The sequence below is a fragment of the Pelecanus crispus genome, chromosome 9 (genome assembly GCF_030463565.1).
Source record: "Pelecanus crispus isolate bPelCri1 chromosome 9, bPelCri1.pri, whole genome shotgun sequence".
In the NCBI taxonomy this organism is placed as follows: domain Eukaryota; kingdom Metazoa; phylum Chordata; class Aves; order Pelecaniformes; family Pelecanidae; genus Pelecanus; species Pelecanus crispus.
This window is the reverse complement of record NC_134651.1, coordinates 31,435,776-31,457,944: the sequence shown is the minus strand read 5'-3', so window position 1 is coordinate 31,457,944 and position 22,169 is coordinate 31,435,776. Positions and strand designations below refer to the sequence as shown.

Sequence of the window (22,169 nt, the reverse complement as noted above, 5' to 3'; positions counted from 1 at the left end):
AGCAGGAGCTGTGTTGAGTCACATAAAATAGGAAACCGAGTGTGAAAGAGAAACTTTGGCAGCTATCAAGGATTCTTCCTGACCTGATTGTCACATCTGGACGGGGTCCAGCTCCCCTGACTCCAGTCACACGCAGAGAGGTGGCTGCAGCTGAGCAACTGTTTGTCTGTCTGTCTTCTCATCTCCTTCTGCCCAGCCAGGCTCTGACTGCAGGCAGGATACCACAGACAGGCCGATGGCTGGGACAGGGAATTAGTGCTAGGCTGCTCAGCGGCAAGAGGGGGTCACGGGCAGGAGCTATGGACATTACACCGTCCCCACTCTTGGCAGCCTGCGACCCCAGCACGGGCGGCATAGGAGGTTGCCTTGCTGTGTGCCTTCCAACACCTTGTGACTGGCCCAGCCTTGGTCTTTGGGTTTTTATGTCTAGTTACTTCACCACTGCCAGTGCTGTGTCTCCGATGGGGAGCTGGACTTGTGAGCCGGGGGCGCCTGACCCTGCAGCAGGCATCATGGCTGGAGTGGGATGGGATCCACCTAGCTACCTGCTGTGCTGAAGAAACCCCACGAGCTTTTTGACACATTTGCAAGTGCGGATGCAAGAAGAGGCGTGAGACTTTCCCAGGTACAAAGGCCCCAGCACCCCTGGGGTCCCAGTCAGATACATCCCAGCAGCCAAACAACATCTCGCATCAGCTGGCACAGCCCACTGCAGAAAGGACCCCTCGCTGTGAATTCGGCCATGGGGGAAACACTGCGCTGGCCGAAGGCAGCCTGCCTCGCAGGGCAGGGCAAAGGGCAAGCACCGGGCAGGACCCCCACGGTGGGGGAGGACGGCAGGGTACCGCGAGCCCGAGGAAGGAGCCGTACTTGGGAAGCACAGGTTGCCCGGGCGGGAGCGCAGGGCCGAGCAAGGGGCACGCTGCGGCCCGGGGCCCGCAGGACTCGCTGCGGCCGCCGCCCGGCCCCGCACCCGCGACGCGCGGGGAAGCTGCTCCAGGAGGCGGTGCCCCCATTTCATGCCCCCGCCCTTCCCAGTCCATGCCCCGCCCCGGCCCCGCCCTATCCCGCCCCTGCCCCGCCCCGTTCGGCTGGTGCCCCGCCCCTCGGGTCTGGCCCCGCCCCGCCCGGTCCCGCCGGCGGGCAGAGGGCGGCGGGCGCGGCGCCATGGGGCCGCCCGAGGAGGTGCGGGCGCGGCTGGCGCGGTGCGGGCAGAGCCACCTGCTGCGCTTCTGGGCCGAGCTGGGCCCGGCGCAGCGCGGGGCGCTGCTGGCGGCGCTGCCGCCGGGCCTGGGCGAGCACTGTCGGCTGGCGGCGGCGGCCGGGGCCCGCCAGCGGGGGCCGCCGGAGCGCCTGGACGGCCGGATGGAGCCGCTCCCCGCCCGGCTGCTGGGCAGCGTTCGCCGCAGCGGCCCCGGCGCGCTGGAGCGCTGGGAGTCGGAAGGTGAGCGGGGCGCGGGGCCGCCTGTCCCGTCCCGGGGCGGGGGTCTGGGGCTCTGGCCCTTGGTGCGCCCCTCCGGCCTTCGTCCTTCCGCAGGGCGGCCGGGGTGAGGGCTGGGGGCACAGGCGCGTCCCTGTCCCAGTGCCGCCGGCCGCTCCCGGCGTGTTCCCCAGCGCGGCCCTCCCGCGACTCGGTGCCAAAAATATTGAGGCTTTTGCTAAAAACTAGCCGGGGCTGTCTTAAACCGGACAGAGTGCGGCCTGGCGCTGGCGGGAATGGGCTCGGCTGGCTGGATCTGGCCCTGGGCCTGGCCCCTGCCCTGGTGTGAGGCGTGGGCAGCTCGGGAGCACATCCATCCCTGCGGCATCCTGCAGAACCTTGGCCGGTCTGGAGACAGGGCTGTTCCTGGCGGCATCCCTGGGGCAGAGAGCGGTGTCCTGCGGTAGCACCTTTGGGGTGTCATCCAGCAGCCTGCACAGCTGGATGTGTTTTGTCGGGGGGTTGGTGTCAGGCAGGGGGGCGGTGAGCAGGAGCCAAGGGTGACAGTGAGGCAGGCAGGGTGGGGAGAGATTTGGGGTTACAGCTGTACCACTGGGCCCTGAACACAGGCAGCCAGATGCCTGGTGCACGGCAGGAGCTGAGACATTGAATTTTCACTCTTAGCTTTTAAACACAGTGGCTGAGGCTGGAGAGCATGAGGTTGGCAGCTCACAGGATAACGCCATGCCTCACAGGTGGAGGTGAAATCCCTGGGGAGGGTGGGAGCAGAGGGTTTGCATTGCTGCTGAAATAGGGAGCTTCATCAGGGCACACGGGTGGTCTCGCAGACTGCTTACAGATGCAAAGACAGGTCTTGTGCTAGCGTGGGGGCTGGCGTGGAGCCCCATCCGGGCTGTGGCACGTGCAGTGCAGGAGGGAGATGGGATCTGGGAGCAGAGCGGATGGGTGGTGTGGAAAAATCCCAGGAAAGCCCCGTATCCATGTTTATTTTGAACCCAGTAGATGTTGGTGGCTTTCTCTGGTCACCCTGTGGGCATGTGAAAGATGGGGGTGATGGGGGAGGCGGTGGCTGGGTGTGGTGCTGTGCTCCCTCCTCAGCACATATGTCTTACACGGACATCCTGTCCTTTTTTCTAAGTGCACACTATTTCATTTATTTACAAAGGTTCAGATGTGTCTCTTCTTCTTTATAAAATATAACGGTATTGTTAAAAGATAATCATAATTAAAAAAGGAAGCCAGAAAAAAACCAGCTGTGGTCAGAGAGACACTTGCCTAAATTGTGCTAAGTGTCTGCACAGCCTTGACTCAAACCTGCCAGCAAAGAGGTGGGGATGGGTGGGCAGGGGAGTAAAAATTTCCAAACAAAAGCAAAAATAGAAGTGGCAGGGTCACAGGGCAGAGCAGCTTTTCTGCCCCGTCAGACTCCGCTGATGGGGCTGAGTAGTGGTGGAGGGATCAGGAGCAAACTCTGGTAACCCAGGGGCCACATGTGCTTGGTCTAGCTGGGGTTTCCACCAGCTGTGCTCACATCTCTAGCCAAGCAGAGGAGGGTGTCAGTGCCTGGCCAACACAGCGGTAGATGCCCAGACGTAACTGATGGAGGTTGGTAGGGGACCCACGTGGATTGTGGTCGCTGCCTCTTGCTTGAGGGTGTTGCGGTGAGGAGGAAGGGAACCCATGAATCCTAGAGACAGGTGGGTCTATGTCAGGGCCACACAGTTAAATTAACAATTTTCCCAAACTGGGTCCTTTGTCTTCTGCCCTGCCAGGTCAGCGAGGAGCTGGCATATCTGCCTTGTGCCACTGTCTGCAGCAGGGAAGGGAAGTCAATCTGTGTGGGGCTGGCCTCACTTGCTGCGAACAATGCTTGCAGGAGTCCAGAAGGTCTGGTGTGTTTGGGACCACTGCACACAAGTCACCTGGCCCTGAAGTCGGGATGGCCCCGAGCCACATGAGTGCTGCAGGCAGTGTTTCTTGATTTCTGCCAGGAGAGGGGGATATGGTTCTTCTGTTTCCCTTTGGTTTGTTTTTATGATCCAGTTTAATGCTGGAGATGAGAATCTGCCCTCCTCCGGGAAAGAAAACCAAAGACCATCAGGAACGAGACTTTGTGCCACTGAACCTGGGCAGTGCTGGTGTGCCATGTGTCCCTGCAGACGTGGCCTCATCCCCAGGAGTGTCCCTGTGCCCCTGCATGGCATTTCCCAGTGGAGCTGGTGTCGTCAGCACAGGCTTTGTGAGGATTATGGGTCCCTGAGGGGGTGCAGGCTCCGAAAGGCTCTTGTTTCCAGTGAGCTGCTTGTGGTGTTGAGCTGGATGAGAGCAGAGTGAGTAGTGCCAACCCACTGCTTGATGTCCCTGAGGCTGCACAGCTGCTACAGCCCTTGGCTGTGGGGTCAGGGTCACCCCTGAGCTGAGCTTGTCTGTGCTCTGTCCACGGGTGTCTGAGTTCCCAGCAGCTCCCACCTGCAGCGCATCCTCTGCAAACAAAGACTGAACAGCTTGAAACGATGTCTCCTCCTATCCCTTACCCCTTTTTTGTGATAAAAAAATGATGGTTAAAAGAACTAGGCAACTCAAACTTAGTCTTGGGAACACTGGAGATATTTTTTAATAGTTAAAAAAAATATATGTATCATTGTTATTGTCTCTGAGATGATAAAACTTAGCCTGGTCAGATTTGCTTTCAGATCTTAAACACAAACATTAAGTGATCACATTTTCTAGGCAGCCTTGGGGATGATGGTATAAATTAAGCACAGACGCTTTTACATTCTGTAAATGTTGTACTAATGAAATCTAAATCTTGGGCATGGGCCACAGCGCAGCTCCCATTTCGTCAGAGAGTTTGCTGAGCCATTCTGGTTATCTGACTCCTCTGCAGAATTAAGGATTTTGATCTTTTTGCTTTATTCTTCTCTTGCTGACTGCTGTTGTATTTGGCCTGAAGTGCCTGTTCAGCAGGAGAATTCAGTCTGTTCTTGCAAGATCGATCTGTTCTTCCTGCAAAACCTATTTTTGTTTTTTACTTTCTATGCAGAATAAGACATTGCAGCATTGGTGGGTATCTAACAGCCAACACATCTTCCCTTTTTTGTTTGGTTGAGCTGTTCGTATTTCATATGCTGCAGAAAATAAGGTGGATGTTTTTTTAAGAGGGATAAATATTTCCATTTACTGCAGGAATGTGCAGCAAGATGAATCAGTTGTTATGAACTTGTTATGAAGTTGTTATGAAGCTGTGAATATCAGTAGTCTTACAGTTGGGAAATCAGAGCAGACCTACTTAAATTTTCTTGGATATTTGTTTTCATGGCGACCTAAGGTCAGAAACTTGGCAAAACTCTGGTAGTTGTAGGGTTGCACCGTAAATACTGGGAATGCCATAAATGATAGGAAGGAGAGTCCCCTTGCTGGGTTGTTCCTGTATGCCATGGTCAGCCCTCTCCCAGGAATATGGCCCCATCAGTCTGCTGGAGTTTGGGAAGAGAAAAAGAGAATGACACAATTGATGTTATCAGTGGTATTGCTTTGGCCTCAGACTCATCCTGCTTAGGTTGAGGTTTCGGTCCCCACAGTGAGAGGCCCCTCCAGGAGGTGGGTGTGAGATGCCAAATCACACTTGGGCAGATCCCATCCTCTTGTCACTGTATGGAAAACTTCTGAGAACTGCCGTCTCCTCTGGGACATCCCTGTTTCAGTGGGATGACACCAGCCCTGGCACCCTTGAGTCGTGGCCAAGGATTGCAGCCACTTGTGCTGGATGCTGCATGACAAATGGAACTTTGCAGTCTTTTCTGATACAGTGTTCATGTGAGTGATGCTCATTGGTCACAGTCTATTGCTGTGCATAAACCTCTAATTTGAGATCAGTGGGATGTGGTCCATCGCGTCAGGACCAGAGTGTGCGTGTTGGTGCAAGCCTGATGATGCCATGGAGGGGATGGAGCAGGGTGAGCACCCGACTTGGTCCACTGGTGGATGAATGTCAGTCGCACACCAAAGCAGCACCTCTGTGCTGCAGCAACTGAGACCAGCAAATGCTGAGTTCAGACCTCAGACACTTTGTTTTAAATCAATGTGAAATACTTTAGCTCAAGCAGTTTCAGTTCTAGATTATTTAGGTTTTTAAAAATGTTTTTATTGCCCATTTGAAACAGAACAGTTTGGAAGTGTCCCACAGGGGAACTTTTTTAGATCTTCCCCACCCCCCCAAATTCTTCCCTCCCTTAATTTTTCTTTTTCCACTGGGACGTTTTGGATCAGGTTTGGTGGAAGGAGCCCACCAACCTGGTACGGTGCTGGTACGGTGCTGCCCTGCTCACGTATGTGAGGCCAAGAGGAGAAGCACTATCTGCCCCAGCCCTGCAGTAAGGCAAGGCTTAGATAAGGATGAGCACTAATGAGTACTTGGCTTTGGAGCACGGGGGAGTGCTGTGTCGATGGAGGCAGTTGCTGGAGGTAGGCAATGAATGTGCTGCAGCTGCTCTGTGACTCAGTGCCTCGCTCTGTCTGGTTGATGTTATCCATGCAGCATCCTTACCTGGAGTGGTCCTGAGTGGGATGTGGTTGGGTACTTTGATTTTACTAACCACGTACCTTAGCCTTCAACTTCAGTCCAAGGTTGTTCAGATCTTTAGAGAGCTTCAGGTTTGCTTTCTTGGGGGACTGCTTGTCTTCTTGATGCCAGAGGAAGCTTGTGTGTTTCCTTTCTCGCTGCTGCCCTTGTGATCCTCCTAGCTGGTGTTGTGGGGCACTGGTGTGACACAACTGGTGCAGCTGTGAATAAGCTGGTTATTTGCTTGCATCCTGAAGAGCAAGTAGCTGGAGCCAACTGGATGGTGACACATATCCGTCTTAGCTCCTCTGCCCAGTAGGATGTACTCACTGGGCTTGCTAGCCCTGCACAGCTGCATGTGGTGGTCTTGTGCTGCTGTCTGGTGGTACTCGTTCAGCCCTGGGTGGCTGTGGCATGGTGACATTCAGAGCCCTTCCCATTGCCAGGTCTCCGGGTCCATGTCCATCTGCTGTGTGTTTTAAATGTGGTTGGGAATCACTGGAGAGTGACTCATCCAGTGTTGCTCTTGGCTGTGGAATGACAGCAAGTACACTCTCACCAGTGTTCATGGCCAAGGGCCTTTCTTTGCTCAGACACTGCTATTTATCCTGCTTTATGAGAGGCTTATCGTTACCATGGAGAGGCCAAGATTAAGCTCAGGGATAGATTGGCCAAGCAAGAGGCGTTTCCTTGCACAGCAGTGAATCAGCTCCCCACGCTGGTTGAGCTCAGCAGGACCATGACAGTTGTTATTCCTTTTCCTGGGATAAAGCGGGGCAAGGGAATGGCCAGGATCTGTGCAACTATGTTGTTGCTCATGGTAGCACTCACTGCTTCAGCTACAGCTGTGACTGTCCTTTCCCTGCCCTGTTCCAGGACAGGGGGTGGCTGCCACAACAGAGTGACCAGAACTGAAGAGTTTGGCTTTGGTTTCTAACTGCAATCACTTTCCCTTCCTCTCCCCCCTGGTAATTTTGTCATTGCTGCTGACCCCTTCACTGGCCTGTAATTCCTCCCTGCTTCATCCTGTGGCCATTGCTGCAAGGCATGGGTGCAAGCAGAAGCAATGGTGGCGCTGGTCCTGGCGGGGATATGGACTTGGGGGCCAGCTGGGAGCTGAGCACCCCCAGCTAGCCGTGTGGTGAGCTGGCTGTCAGTTTGCTGAATCTCTGTGTCTGTGTGGGGAGCAGAGAGAAGGGAAGGGAGAGTGGGGTAGTAGGAAAGAAGGTTTTACCCAGGTTTGTGTTCCCCAGGGCTGTGTGGCTGCAGCGAGCCAGGCTTGTGTGCAGAGTGCAGGTCTGACCTGCACGCTTCCACCCTGTGTGAGTTTGCTGCCTCTGCACCAGGTCCTGGTTGGGGGGACAGCCACCACCTGAGCCAGGGCACTGGGAGGCCTGGAGCCATGCTCCTGTGGCCCTTCACTCGAGTCCTTCCCTTCTCTCACAATGGTGCTGTGAGCTGGCAAAGAGCCTGCTGAGCACGTGGCAGCAAACCATGTGCTGAGGACCAGAGCAAGTAATAGTGCTGTATCTAATACTTCAGACCCCCTGCTCTGTGCTTTAAGTGTTTTGCAATGGGAAGTTCAGTAAAGATGCAAAGGAGCCAATGGCTTATGGTTTGTTGCATAAAATTATCCTTATTTTATTTGTATCGCCATACAGCTCACCCAGTGCTATTGTCTGTGGCTTTTAAATTTTAAGTTGAAACCCATTCAAGCTTCCGCCTCTATCCAAGGACCTCCCGAAACTTCGAAATCCCAAGACTTCCACCTTCAGCACAGGTTTCCCTCTAGAGAGCTCTCCTAATCCCACTTGGAGTGGGAGGGTGGACTGCAGATCTCCAGAGGTGGCTTCCAACCAACAGTTCTGTGGTCCTGTGAGATCAAAGGCTCACTCTGCAGCAAAGCAGTGGTAGGGCTGCATAACCGGCTTCCTTGGGTGTGCCTGAGCAGGCATTACTGGCCTTTTTGGAAAGGGTATATTTAAGCAGAAACATGGTGTTACTGCTGTGGTGGGACTGAAACTTCTAAGCATGGGGAGGTCAATAGCATTACCACAATGTCATGGGTGACTTACGTCTGTTTTTATTGCTGAAAGCTAGATTTTTGAACAGAATTAAAACCAAGCCAGGTTGTTAGAGCAACATTTGGTATTTTCCCTCTATTGCTCATTTAAACAGCCAGGTATTTAAAGATGAGCATAAAAACAATCCTGTTTTTCTTCTAATTCAGTATCCTTGGTCCCTGTGTCTTTCGGTCCAAGGCAGGAATTTTTTAGTCCCAGATGTGGTTAAAAGTTGGGTGTTTGTCTTCTCCTTGGAGATTGGGGTGAAGCACAGGCTGTCCTGGACCGCAGGGAGCAGTGGCAGGCTTGGTGATGTGCGGTAGACTTCTTGCATTAGGTTGCAAAAGGCTCTGATAGCTACTGTACAGCAGCAGAGCTGTGGCTTTTGACCTGGGCTGTTCCAGAGCTCACTGCATTCCTGGAGGAGCAGAAAGTGTTCCCTAAGGAAAATTCTTTCTCATGGTTGTCAGTCATTACTGTGATGCTGGCTTGAGAGAAGGCAGGGAACAAAGGCTGTGAATGAGCTGGGTGTTTATTATGTTGTCTTGTTCTTCCCCAAGTTCTGGACTTTCCTGGTTTGTCAGGAGAAGTGATATTTTTTTTAATTAGATTGTGGGAGTTGTGGCTTCTGCAGGCTTGGCTGTGTTATTAGTCCTGACTGCAGCCAAACAGCAGCGGAAGCACAAGTACAGATAGTTGATTAAAGCAGATTCCAGAAACAGCTGTGCTTTACTGGAGATGACGAGACTTTGCTTCTTTGGGATGTAGAAATCTTGGTGATAAGGGACCTCTGGGGATCTCTAGTCCAAACCCTATTTGGAACAGGACTGTACCCAGCCCTAGGTCAGGTCAGCTATGGCTTTATCAAAGTAAGCCTTGAAAACCTCAAGGGAAGGACATCTGCCTTTCTGGATATCTTTTCCAGTGCTGCACCACCTTCCTAGTAAAGAGTTTTTATCCTAATGTCCAGTTTGAACCTCCTAAGCTGCAATTCATGGCTGTTTCCTGTTGTTACACCATCTGCTGCTTTAGGTGAGGAAGCTGCTGCATCAAAGAGGTGAAATGAACTTTTTAGTATTGTGTATATATTTCTCTCTGAACTGCCAGCAGTGGGCATTGAAGTGGCAGCTTCTGGCTGCTGCCTGAGCTCTGCAGAAAGGCTCAGGAGAAGAGCACAGGTGTTGATTGCTTTTGTGATACTTATGTTCCCTTGGGCTTCTTTCTCATGTTCAGGTTTGCATCAGATCTCACAGAACAAGGTGGCAGTGCTGCTCCTGGCTGGAGGACAAGGAACTCGCCTGGGAGTGAGCTATCCCAAGGGCATGTACAATGTGGGGTTGCCCAGTGGCAAGACCTTGTATCAGATCCAAGCAGAAAGAATCCACAAAGTGGAGCAGCTCGCTGGCCAGAGACACCACTGCAAGTGTGCCATCGCCTGGTAGGTGACTTGGAGCCACTGACCTACTGTGCAGGGGTCTTTGTGTTGCAGTCTTGCCTACATTGTCTTCCTAGAAGCGCTTTTCTGGGTGCCGTACAGAGACGCATCAGGAGAGAGCCTTTTGTCAGCAGGATTTGCGGTGCCAGCAGCTGGGGGAGGGTGCGCAGGGATGGGAAGTGGCGGGTCCGTGTCTGAGGGACCGTGAGACCTGAGGGACCGAGCACTGCCCTTGAATCACTGACCACTACCCTAACTGCTGTACCGTGCTGTCTTTTCCAGCACAGTCCCTGAGCAACGTTATAAACAGCACTTTTCAGTGCTTGTTTCAGATCCTTTGCAAGAGATTTCATCCATTTGTGCTGTGCTTTCTCAGATTCCTGCATGGAGGGAGAGATCACCTAGAGCTCACCTTCCAAGACCCTCCGCCTCCGCTTGCCCACAATTTCTGCCGCAGCAAAAAAACCGTCTTCCCCTCGCAGCAGTAAATGCTTGTCATGCTCCATTTTCAGGCCACGTCCTGGTGTTGTTTACAGCTGGCTGCTGTCTCTCCTGGCTGCTCCTAGCTTTCAAAAGCCTCCAGGCTTCAAAAGAGACTAGCTCTGTGCAATGTGAAAAATATGAATTACCTATGGGATGTGGTGGGTGAGAGAGAGGAAGGCTCTGTGGCACGGTTCTGCGAATGTGTTCTGCTGAGTGTTCTTCATTAGACTCTGAAGAGATACCTTTACGAAACCACTGCCTGGACTGAGACAGGGTTTGGGAAGAGTGTGTACCGCAGGATGCTGTAATGTCTCTCATTTAATGCTCTTGGGTTTCCTCCCTTTTGTGTTCCATTTGTAGTTTTGTCTTTTGCTTGTGCTTTTCTTGCTCACTGCTCAGCACCCATTCCTATCCAGGTACATCATGACAAGTGAGTTCACGCTGGGGCCAACAGAGCAGTTCTTTGTAGAACATGACTACTTCAACCTGGATAGATCCAATGTGGTCATGTTTGAACAGAGGATGCTGCCTGCTGTCACCTTTGATGGGAAGGCCATCTTGGAGGAGAAGGGGAAAATTGCTATGGCTCCAGGTACCCTGCTGTTCACCCTTACATGGTACAGTAATATAGTATGTGTTGATAATTGCTACTAGCCATCAGGCAGCCTTGGCACACGGAGCAGTCTTTGGAGGTCAATGTTAATGCTTCTGATTAGTGTGGGAGGGTTCAGTTAAATGTTTCAGGCTGGTAATCAAGAGTGTAGCAATCTCTGTTTAGTTCTTGCTGGAGATTTGCCCACAGCACATGGTTTATATCAAAGCCTGGGAGTACTGGCAGGATTAGGAGTGGGGCAGCTGCAGGTTAGGAACAACATGCATCAGCAGGGCTGTGTGTGAGGTCCCTGGAGTGCTGCCTCCCAGGGGTGAAGCTGTTGGGAGTCAGGCTCCTGTTTAAGGCTGATAGCTGGAAATGAGTAAAAAAGCAGCAAGAAGATTAACTCTTTCCAAAATGATTGCAATGTCTCACCTAGTAAAGTTCTCCTCTTAACCTGGACACGGCAAGAGCCTCGGTGAAGGCAGCCTGGTTGGGGCCATGTTGCAGTGTTGTGGTTTTGCAGCTGCAGAGTGGTTTTCCTGAGCTGACAGGGGTGTCAAAGGAGGAACCGTGAAAAGGTGATCTATGATGAACAAACATGCAGGTGTCTTTCGTGCAGCTGCAGTTCAAACCTTTAAAAAGGCATTGGGAAGTTGTGGGGGGAAGATAAAATAAATCTAAATAAATCTTATTCTCTGTTTAGTCTTTTTCTCCAGGCTGAGTTTTAAATATGCTTTTGCTCTGCACTGGAAGAGAAGAAATGTAACAGGCTTTCCCCACCCTCTGCCTAATGTTTTGCCATTTAGAGTTTTCCCTCTGAGGGTCTTACAAGGCTTCATAAAGTCTTGTAACGCTTCTCTGTGAGGCTGGTCCCCACGGTCCCACCCTGCTGCTGAGGGAGCTGGGGTGTGGAGGGGAACAGGCTTGCCTGAACTGTGTGGCAGAGCTGGAAATAAAATCTGGTAGCACTGACTATTGGCTAGAAAGCATTCCCTGCTTTGCTGCTAAAGAAAGTTTGTTCAGGACTTTCAGCTTTTGCTCTATTAGCCACAAAAAAAATGCAAACAAAAATAATTAACCAGGGCTTTCTCTTTTTTCTCTTGCATTATAGATGGCAATGGTGGCTTATACCGTGCTTTGGTGGATAATAAGATCTTGGATGATATGAAGCAGCGTGGAATCCAGTATGTCCATGTATACTGTGTGGACAATATCCTTGTGAAAATGGCAGATCCAGTCTTCATAGGCTTCTGTGTTTCCAAAGGGGCAGATTGTGGTGCAAAGGTGAGGTGGTGTTAATGCTGGGCCATTTCCCCATGAAGAGTTAAGGTCTGATTACGCTTGGAAGCTGCTGACTAGGGTGAGCTTAGATGAACCAGGGTATTCAGACCTCTGTCCAACGTGGCTTGCTCCAAGCAGATTTAGAGGAGCTGCTTGCTACCTGTGTTGCATTCAGAATCCCTACCTGTGGGTGTCCTCCTCCCCTCTTCCCAGAGTACTGTGAAAAATAAACTTCAATTAGAGCAGGGACTGTAACTGCACAGGAAACTACAAACTAGAATTGTTTCCCCTTTATGCCCTCCCCTTTCTACAAAGGCACTTGGACTATCTAGAAGCCATATTGGACTGGGTTGTGTTTTAGAAATGCACCTTTAATAATAGAGGTGTTCCTTATGCCCCACTGTGGAAGATGGGGAAAGCCAAACCAGCCTGGTTTTGTCACCCTAAAGCAGCAGGTGCCTGAGGAGAGATTTATATTACTTTAATCATTAACACTGTTCATGCAGACAGGAAACTGAACGCTAATAGGTGCAAACATTTTTTATTTAAATGCTGCCAGGTCCCAGTCCTTGATAAGAGAAGTACCCCACAGTATGTTGATTTCTTTTAACTGGTTTGTCTTCTGAGCAACTGTGGAATTAAGTGGTTGAGTACTAGGTTTTATGCCCAGTTGCTGGGGAAAATGTGCCTCCAGCCTATTCCCGTACACCCGGTGCTGGAGGATCAGTGTGCAACAGTCTGTAGATCGTTTGTACGTGGGAGTTGGCGTAGTGCTGGGATTTTCTTCCTCCTTGTCATAGCCCTCTGTCCTGTGGCTGCAGGTGGTGGAGAAGGCCTACCCCACAGAGCCTGTTGGGGTGGTGTGCTGTGTGGATGGGGTCTACCAGGTGGTGGAGTACAGTGAGATCAGCCTGGAGACTGCGCAGCAGCAAAGCCCCGATGGGGGACTAATGTACAGCACTGGCAATATCTGCAACCATTTCTTCACAGTTGAGTTCCTGGAGACAGTGGCCCAGTAAGTTCCAGCAGACCTGCTAGACAGCTGTGGAGCCAGAAATGCTTCCAAAAGTGGGAGTTCCCATTTCCCACTCTGTAATTTCATTTATGGGTACCTCCTGCTCTGCTCTTCACCTCCTCTCTCCTCCAAACAGTTCAAAACATCTGTGTCACTTTCTGACAGCCCCAGCATGCTCTTCAGGCCTTTACCCAATGAAGAGCTTCCATGCTTTGCTGTAGCTAAATTGACTGAGATACACCAGTGCATGACCTTCTGGGGCCTGCAAGGGTGAGCAGCCACATGGGCTGCAGTGCGGTCAGTGATGTGGTCAGTGATATAGCCCCACGCTGAGGATTTTAAATGGGAACGTCACCCATGCCATCCCTTGGGACAGCAGAGGTTGGGGGAGAGGGTGAAGCTGGGGGAGGGACTCTGCACTTTGGTGTTGGGAGATGGGGATGTTGATGCTGGGCATTCAGTGAGCAGCTGTATGACCTTCCTGAAGAGCTTGATCCACCCTTGTGTGAGGGATCTGCTCTACTCCGTTGTCATCCCGGTCAGATAACAGTTTGGGTTACCTTTTTTTAATCTCTGCCTGCAGTTTCAGCTCGACGCTAGGTCCTCCCTCTCCTCTTGCTTTACCCTGTCATGTCCCGCTGGTACAGGGAGTGCCGTTGGCCTGGCTGCTCTGCTCAGTGAACTGTTTTCTGGATGTGACTGGGATCAATTTGGAGAGAGCAACACCCACAACAGTTGAGAGATGACCCAGAGCAGTAATAAGCCATCTGCTTCCCAGAAGCATACTACTTTTTCCTAAGTGGGCATGAAGTAAATGAACTTGTTTCTTCTCCTTTTGCAGGAAATATGAGCCGCAGCTGAGGCATCACGTAGCCATAAAGAAGGTGCCCTACATTGACGAGGAGGGAAATCTGGTAAAACCGTTAAAACCGAACGGGATTAAGCTGGAGAAGTTTGTGTTTGATGTGTTCCAGTTCTCTAAGTTAGTGGCAGACATGATTTTATTTTTTTCCTCCCTTTCTCAATGTTTGTTTGAATGACTATAGGTTGTAACAGGCCTTGCCAGGGAGCATGTGGTTTGTGGGTGGCTTGTTAGAAAGGCTGTTGGATCTACACCAAACTCCAACACAACAGTAATGCCAAAGGGTCTGAGAGGTGCAGTCACAGGGTGCTCAGCAGCAGCCAGGTTTGCTCTGACCATGCTCCCAGAACTGTTCATTCCACTGAGGATGCGTTGGCTGGCCCGGCCTCTGCCAGTCCTGTGAACGAAAGAGGAAAAAAAAAGGAAATCGAGCACAAAGCCAATGTTAATACAAGCCCATGTTGGAGTATTCAGACTCGCAAAAATTTGGTCTTTCAGGATTGTGGCTTCCATGGCAACTGCAGCTCTGGTTATGTTTTTGGTGTGTGTTACGCCAGGGCTCAGCTCACACCCTTTGTGCTTGGAAAACAGGTTGTTTAAGCACTGTGGGGCCAAGTTACTGTTGCTGTGGCAACTGTCAGTGTTGACTTGCCAAGCTCTAAAACATAGCTGAAAGTGCTGTGCCATAGTGTTAGCGCAGTCAGGGGTACTTTGTGTTTAGCAAATGTGGGTTTTTAATAACTTAGGAATTTAGCATAAGTGTTCTTATAAAACCTATTTTCCGAGGTCTCGAATTGAGCAGTAAATATTCTGTTTTAGGCTTAAATAAATGGCAAAAAGAGACCTCAGGCAAACTGAATTATCTTTGTTTGGGGATAGTATTTTTCTTTTTAGAGGATTTACTTTAGGATAGAGAGCTCAAGGTTTGAACTGGTCTCTGTTTCCTGATGTGCATTCAGTAAAGAAATATCATACCAAAGGCAAAAACAGTGTGATGGAAACAGTGCCAAGTTCTGAGCTTTGAAAGGACTCATTTGCAAGCAGTGATTCCTTGTGCTTTTTTAATAATACTGCAAAGCCAGCTTGGTGGCTGCTCTTCACACGTGAAATGCAGAAATGCACAGATGGTGCTGTGGGATTTTTTAATTTGCATTCCTATTTCTGATAAACAGCTGTACTTAACATTCAACTGTGAATCCTCCCATATTGCTTATTCATCCCTGGGAACTGGTGTCCTCGGTTGATCCTTGGGAGCCTACAGACTCCCAAATGGAGTGGCCATTTCTTGGAGCAGGGGTGTGGTGCTGTGAAGTGAGCTGCACAGCTTGGCTCTGTGTCTGAACTTCAGGCCTTGCTGCTCTCTCCATCCTGCTGTGCTCTTAGCTGAGACTTTTTGTCCACAAGCTTCCTAGTGCCTGGAGAGGTTTCTGTCAGATCTTTGCAGAACAGTTGCTTTTCTTCTCACCTGTGCATAGCTCTGGAGGTTGTGAGGCTGCTGTTATATTCCCAAAGAGACTGGCCTTCTTGTGTTTTTTCCATCATACAGCCCTGGTACTTCTTTGCTCTTCAGATGGGATGGGGGCTTTCCTTAGCTTGACTGCCCCAGGTTGCATACATCGCTGCTACCTAAAATATATATGAGCTTTTCCCCATGACAGTTGTTGTTGCATCAACAGGGCTGCTGGCTAGCTTTGTTTTTTATTATCATTGTTTTCTCCCCTTTGGTGGTAGGAATTTTGTAGCATTTGAAGTTTTGAGAGAAGAGGAGTTCTCACCACTAAAAAATGCAGATGCAGCTGACAAAGACACTCCTACCACTGCTCGGCAAGCTCTCCTGGCCCAGCATTACCGCTGGGCTCTCAAGGCTGGGGCCAGATTTCTGGATGAAAATGGTTGCAGGATACCGGAGAAACTCAGGTATGAACCTCTGTGACCTTCTCTGCAGCTTCTCTACCTGTGGCTGCTCAACTGTGTCTGCTAGCTAATGGCATGTACTGTGCTCTACAAAACCAGGCATTAGTATGATCACAGGGTGACTCAGCATGATTTTCATTCATCTGGTCTTTTCTGAACATGCACAGTAATGTCTATTACAGCTCCTGCCCCATTAAGGGTTGTGAGTGCTCTAGACAGTAATGCACAGTGCTCTGGGCTTTATCTCTGGCAGAGATTCCTGCCCTTGGGGTCATGAGTTGACTCCTCCTAGAGCAACTCGTTAGGCAGGGGCAACCTTTTCCATCATTCTGAATTTAGCCAGCCCAAGGAATTGTAATTTGTAGTCCTCACCAGCTTTTCTGAATATGGTCCCAGTGCTTAAAGGCCAGAAAGATTCTCAGGTGGGCTTAAGGATCAGCTATTATGGCAATTACCAATTCAGATACTTCCTGCATCATGGTGGATAGGAAGCTGCTTTTACTCCGTGGGGCTATTACTTCATCAGCTCATAGTTTAATAAATCCACAAGCTGTTCATTTTACTTGAAAAGCACCTCTGTAAAAGTGATGTTCTTGTTTTTATGAGAAATATTTGGGACCTGCTAATTCCCTTTTATTTTCACACTTTGTGTTCGAATAATGTCTGGTGTAGGTGAATATAACATGTCTTACACTTCTGGTTATCCTATTCTTGATGATCTTCCAAAGAAGATACACTTTTTTAAGTATAGCAAGAAGTTAATCCTGTGTTCTCTTCTCCAGTCTCTCAGGAACTGAAGATCCTCCGGCTGTGTGTGAGATTTCTCCCTTAGTGTCTTACTTTGGAGAGGTGAGAATAATTATCTATGGAGGTATTTTTAAGAGTGTGCAGGTATGCATCTGATTTCCTTCCAAACACAGGGGATTTCTTCAGCCTGGGCTTGCTGAGAAATGGTAAGATCAAGGGAACTAAGACCTCGGCTCTGTGTTACATTCGTGGTTCCACTGTGGTTTACTCTTCAGCAGTTTGTTCGCTCTCAGTTTTAGCAATCTGTAAAATGAGATTTGCAATGAGGCTGCACAGTTTCATTAAGATTCAGAAGTACTTTGAGATCTTCTGAATGAAAAGTGCAGAATATTCAAATTACAAAATCCATGGGGTCAGTGCATTTGGTTGTATACTAATTTGTGCCTGTCTCCCACAGTGAGTGAACACTAAGTGAGAAGTGTGGTATGTGCATTGGCTTTAGAGAAGCCACATTTTAGAACAGATTTCTCAAGTTTGTCCCTCTGAAAATAATTGGTCCTGGGAAAGCTGCTTCCATTTAGTAGTGGGAAGAGGAGCTTCCCTGTTGTCGTGGTTTAGCCCCAGCCAGCAACTAAGCACCACGCAGCCGCTTGCTCACTCCCCCTACCCTGATGGGATGGGGAGGAGAATCGGAGGAGTAAGAGTGAGAAACACTCCTGGGTTGAGATAAGAACAGTTTAATAATTGAAATAAGGTAAAATAGTAATGATAATAATAACAATATAATAATGATAATAACAATAATAATATACAAAGCAAGTGATGCACAATGCAATTGCTCACCACCTGCCAACTGATACCCAGACAGTTCCTGAGCAGTGATCACAGCTCCCCGGCCAACCCCCTCCAGTTTACATACTGAGCATGACGTCATATGGTATGGAATAGCCCTTTGGTCAGTTTGGCTCAACTATTCTGGCTGTACCCCCTCCCAGTTTCTTGTGTACCTGGCAGAGCATGGGAAGCTGAAAAGTCCTTGACTAGCATAAGCAGTACTCAGCAACAACTAGAAACATCAGCATGTTATCAACATTCTTCTCCTACTAAATCCAAAACACAGCACTATGCCTGCTACTAGGAAGAAAATTAACTCTATCCCAGCCGAAACCAGGACACCTGTGTTGGACAGAGGGTGAGAAATAATGGATTGCAGGAGGATACGTGGGCACTGTGGGGAAGGGTGTTCATAAAACTTTACATCTTCGCTAGGTTTCCACGTGCAGGTAGCGAACTCATTGCAACCAATACATTGTAAGAACAAAATGAAAACAAGGCAATTTAAGTTGACTTTTCTTTGCTAGGATTATTCTAATATGAGCTAAGGACACACCTTCCCATGCCTGCCTCTCCCCAGGAAGCTTGTTTCTGAGGTCCATTGTTTTATGGTTCATCAGTGCTTCTCCTTCATGAACCCCAGGCTTGGGGCTGAAGCGCTTTCCATCTCTGTCACTGGGGAAACTGTTGCTGTTGTTTGTCCTTCCCATGATGTTTTAACTTTGGGTAGTCAGTTATTCTTTGAGGACTTTACATAGACTTAAAAATAGTGCAGGTAACCGGTCTGATGCATTTACGACCTAACAGTACTGTTTTCACATGTTCTCAGGGTCTGGAGGTGTACATGAAGAACAAAGACTTCCCTTCTCCCTTTGTACTCAATGAAAACACAGGGGAAATGCTAGGAAATTCTTGAAGAGGAGGGAGGCCTTTCCCCCTCATATCATATCAGATATCTGTCTGTCAGATCCATTATACAAACTGACATCACTCAAATGTCAGTATGAAGTGCATTATAAAAAAAATTGCTTTGCCGTATCGGATCAATGCCAAATCCTTGCAGCAGTTGTGTTTACACATACGTGCGTGCTCACCAGTTCTCTTTGGTAACTTTGAAGGCTATGACTTTTGCCTCAGTCTGTTTTGTAGACTTGGATGTGAATGAAGATTCCTTGGTACCAAAGATTCCTTTGGTACCTTCTGGGTACCAAACAGATTTTATATTTCTTATTTGCTGTGCATACGAATATGTAAAAGAGCCAGTCAAGGCCCAGTAAATCAGGTTTACATTCAGGAAGATTAAATCTCTTCAGTGCCTTGTTAAGTATCTTGTTTGTGCTGGTGGGGTTGGGATTTTTTTTTTGGTTTTGTTTTTAAATTGTGTGCACAGCTGAAGAATCAGTTTGATCTGTCTTTTCCCTAACCCTTTGCTGGCTAGAAGATCCAATTCAGCAATTGCATCCTCTAACCAGACCATACAGAGGAGTCTGCTGTAGGTAGGGATGCTGCTGTGCATAAGCATTGCTTGAGGTTTGGACTCCAAAGCAGAACAAACTAGTTTGCGTATCTAGCCTTGCTGGTGCCATTCCAAGAAAACAGAAGTAAATATGCAGTTTAGACTGATTGCTCTTTACAGGTGCAGTGACCTGTTTTTTGTAATTAAAAAAAAAAAAAAAAAAGATGATGAGAAATTTTTTCACAACAACCCTCTGCTCTTCCTGTCTATAAAAAAACATCTATTTTACTTTTCATTTTTCTGTTTAATATATACCATATGCCTTAAAGGGGACCTCTTTATGTGAAAGCAGTAAGAGGAACAAATGCTGATGGTAGAATTTAATGCTTAACCAAAACCAAAAATAGACTTAATACCAGCATGACCAGTGTATACAGTAAAACACCAGCCTCTGCTTCTACAGTTTCTGGCCAGGTAGTTTTCCAGCACTCTCTCACTTACGAAATAATTCTTTAGATGCTTTCCTTTTAAATATATTACTAACCATAATGTAAAGATAAGTGTCAGCTAATTAAGGATGCTAATTGCCAGAACATATGTAGCATGTGAACTCATCTCTGGCTGAGGGACCCCAGGGTGGCTGTGACCCACAAATGATTGCTCCTGTTCAGCCTTTGGACGCTGCCCAAGCAAGCTCATGCCAGGCAACTGCCTGCTGTAGAACCTGTGCCGAGCACACCAAAGTCATTTTACCCTTCGTGATGCTTCAGGTGCACTGCTGGGTGGCCTTTACTTGAGGAGCACTCTATACTTTCACCCTAAATCAGGTGTTAAGGAAGTTGATGAGGAAGATGCCTCATCTGAAATGTTGTTATTCCATGCATCTGCTTCTACTGAGGAATTGCTGATGCTATTTTATTAAGCATAAATCTTTTAAATAACTTACATGGCTTTCTGTAATTTCTGACATGAAGCTGTATTCAGAATGTTGGGGAAGTATAAAAATGGCTCTGAGAGTAAATACAGTTTGTAAGTAGGCTCATGTTTTCCAAAGAAAGCATCTAAATGTCAATGGCAGAGTTTTCTGGTATAAAGTGTATCTGCATGCACGTAAGTAGTGAGCCTTTTGCACATGCAAACCAGCTAATGACGGTTCTGATGACCTCATTTTTCATGTGCAATCATAATTCCCATTTTTAGTATAAATGAAGCATTTGTTCTCAAACAAATACTCAGATCTGTAATTTTTTTCGCACAGTGTTTCTATGGGTCATTCCATTTCTGTCAGTCAAGTTTTCTAACTGAGAACAAATTGTGTTGTACCTTTGTGAGTATTGCTTGTCGATTCAGGCACACACTTGTTTTAAATTGCACTGTGCTATAAAGAAAGGATATTTCTTTTGCTCTTTCTGAAGTGCTTTTTCTGTTGAAACTTCAGATCCCGTGAGCTTTAATCTTGTGTACACTGAGCTGCTGACATGGTTTTTAGAGGTTGTTTTCAAGAAGCAGCTGAATTAGAATGCTAAATGCCTTGTCTGTTGGGGTTTTTTTCTACAACTCCTCACATTTTAAACTGGAACATAGAAAGAATTTTGAGAGAATTTAAAAAAAAAATCTGTTCTGCATGTTGCAAAGTACTTCTAGTATGCATTCTGGAATGAAAAAAGTAACTGAAACAAAGCGAGGTCCTGTAGTACTCCAGAAACTTTTGGACACCTAAGCATTTTTATAATAAAGATGTTACTGTGATTTCTGTGTGTCTGTGTTTCTTGTTCATGAGGAAAATACACTTACTGTCTTTGTCCCTACACATCATGGGTGTTGTCACCACAGCTGCAGGACACTGAGATGTCACTGATGGCATGGCTGGAGGCTGCAGTGCCCATGCTTCAGGCATACAGGGGGATGTGAAACTCAGCAGAGGGTAATTCCTGAAGGGGTTTGACATTGTGGGATGTATTTTTTCATCAGAAAACAGAAGACAGTGTTCTTGCCTGCAATCCTGTTTACTTTTTTTTTTTTCCCCCCAGACTTTTCAACTCAGTTTACCAAGGGGAGGGAATTTAATTGTGGGTGGTGTGTGGTTTTCTTTTATTTAAAGTAGCTTTGAGTGATCTGGATCCGAGTCAGGCTTTCACAGCTGTTGTATAGGTAATGAGCACTCACTGTGGTGCAACTTCTGCTCAGCTTCCCATTGACAGGCACTTTTTAAACAGGGCTCTATTTATAGAACAATCAGTAGGGGAAGTTAGTAATGACAAATAACAGATTGTCCTCCCTGTTGGGGGTTTAGTGCTGAACCCAGCAAAGATCAGAAGTAGATATTCTTCCTTACCTCTTTCACCCTATGTTTCTCTCTTGGCACCCATATGCTGAGGTTTTTAATGTGTTTTTAAGCTACATGAATCAGTAGTTTCCTGTGATAGGAAAATAAATACTAAAAATGAATGCATGCTTCAGGCTTCTGTTGAATTGTTCCTCTGCTTGTTTATGTGGAGTGCTCATATCTACTAGAATTGTTTGCTTGCTTAGTTTTTTAATCATGAATTGTTCAGAAAAACACCCAATTTTCAGTTTTATCTGGAAATCTAGTGTGAGGTGGATTCCAAATTTAAAGGATCAAATGATGCATGTTAACTGAATAGTTAGGCACAGCTGAAGGTGAATTCAGTGCCAGCACTTAAAGCAGTAGTCCATGGCTGCTTCAACACTTTCTTTTTCCTGTTGGACTACAAACCTGATATAAGTTTGTAATCATAATAAGTAATGGTTATTACAAAACCACAGTCATATTGTGACTCTGAATATGTACCTCACTAAACAGTGGTCTTCCTGTTCCTTTACACCCACTGATAATGTCCCTCCTCTGCCCCAGTGAAGATGCAGAGAAATGGATTTAAACTAAAGAAGAATAGATTTAGACTAGACATAAGAAAGAAATTTTTTACAATGAGGGTAGTCAAGCACTGGAACAGGTTGCCCAGAGAGGTAGTGGAGGCCCCATCTCTGGAAACATTCAAGGTCAGGTTGGATGGGGCTCTGAGCAATCTGATCTGGTTAAAGCTGTCCCTGCTCACGGCAGGGGGGTTGGGCTAGATGATCTCTAAAGGTCCCTTCCAACCCAAAGCATTCTATGATTCTTTTTGCACAGGGAGTGATGAAGGGCTGGGGGTCTGTGGTGAAGCAGGTGAGGGAAGGAATTGTGTGGGAGAAGTGGATCCTGCTGAGTACCAAAATTCAGTGCCAGATCTTGTGGAAGGGTTTATTTACACACATAAGTTGCTTTTCACCCACTCATACACATCCTCTAACAGATTTCAGTTGTCTACTCTCAGGCCTGTGTTCCCGCATTGTCTGCTCAGGACTGTGTGCATGTGATGCAGAGGATGAGGAAGGCCAGCTGTCAAATGTGTGTCTGGGGCTCTCACTGGCAGGTGATAATGACATTAGATGGCTCTTCTCTGACTTCTGGGAATCAGCAG

General features: G+C 48.1%; 1 protein-coding gene across 1 annotated transcript; it reads left to right on the top strand.

The window, feature by feature from the left end:
- Positions 1-1,167: 1,167 nt before the first annotated feature.
- UAP1L1 (UDP-N-acetylglucosamine pyrophosphorylase 1 like 1) lies at positions 1,168-18,167 on the top strand. Its single transcript, XM_075717097.1, has 9 exons — positions 1,168-1,444; positions 9,299-9,503; positions 10,400-10,575; positions 11,690-11,862; positions 12,681-12,874; positions 13,716-13,856; positions 15,468-15,653; positions 16,433-16,499; positions 18,061-18,167. Exons 1-9 carry the CDS (start codon positions 1,168-1,170, stop codon positions 18,145-18,147), a joined length of 1,506 nt encoding a protein of 501 aa, XP_075573212.1. The 3' UTR covers positions 18,148-18,167.
- Positions 18,168-22,169: the final 4,002 nt, after the last annotated feature.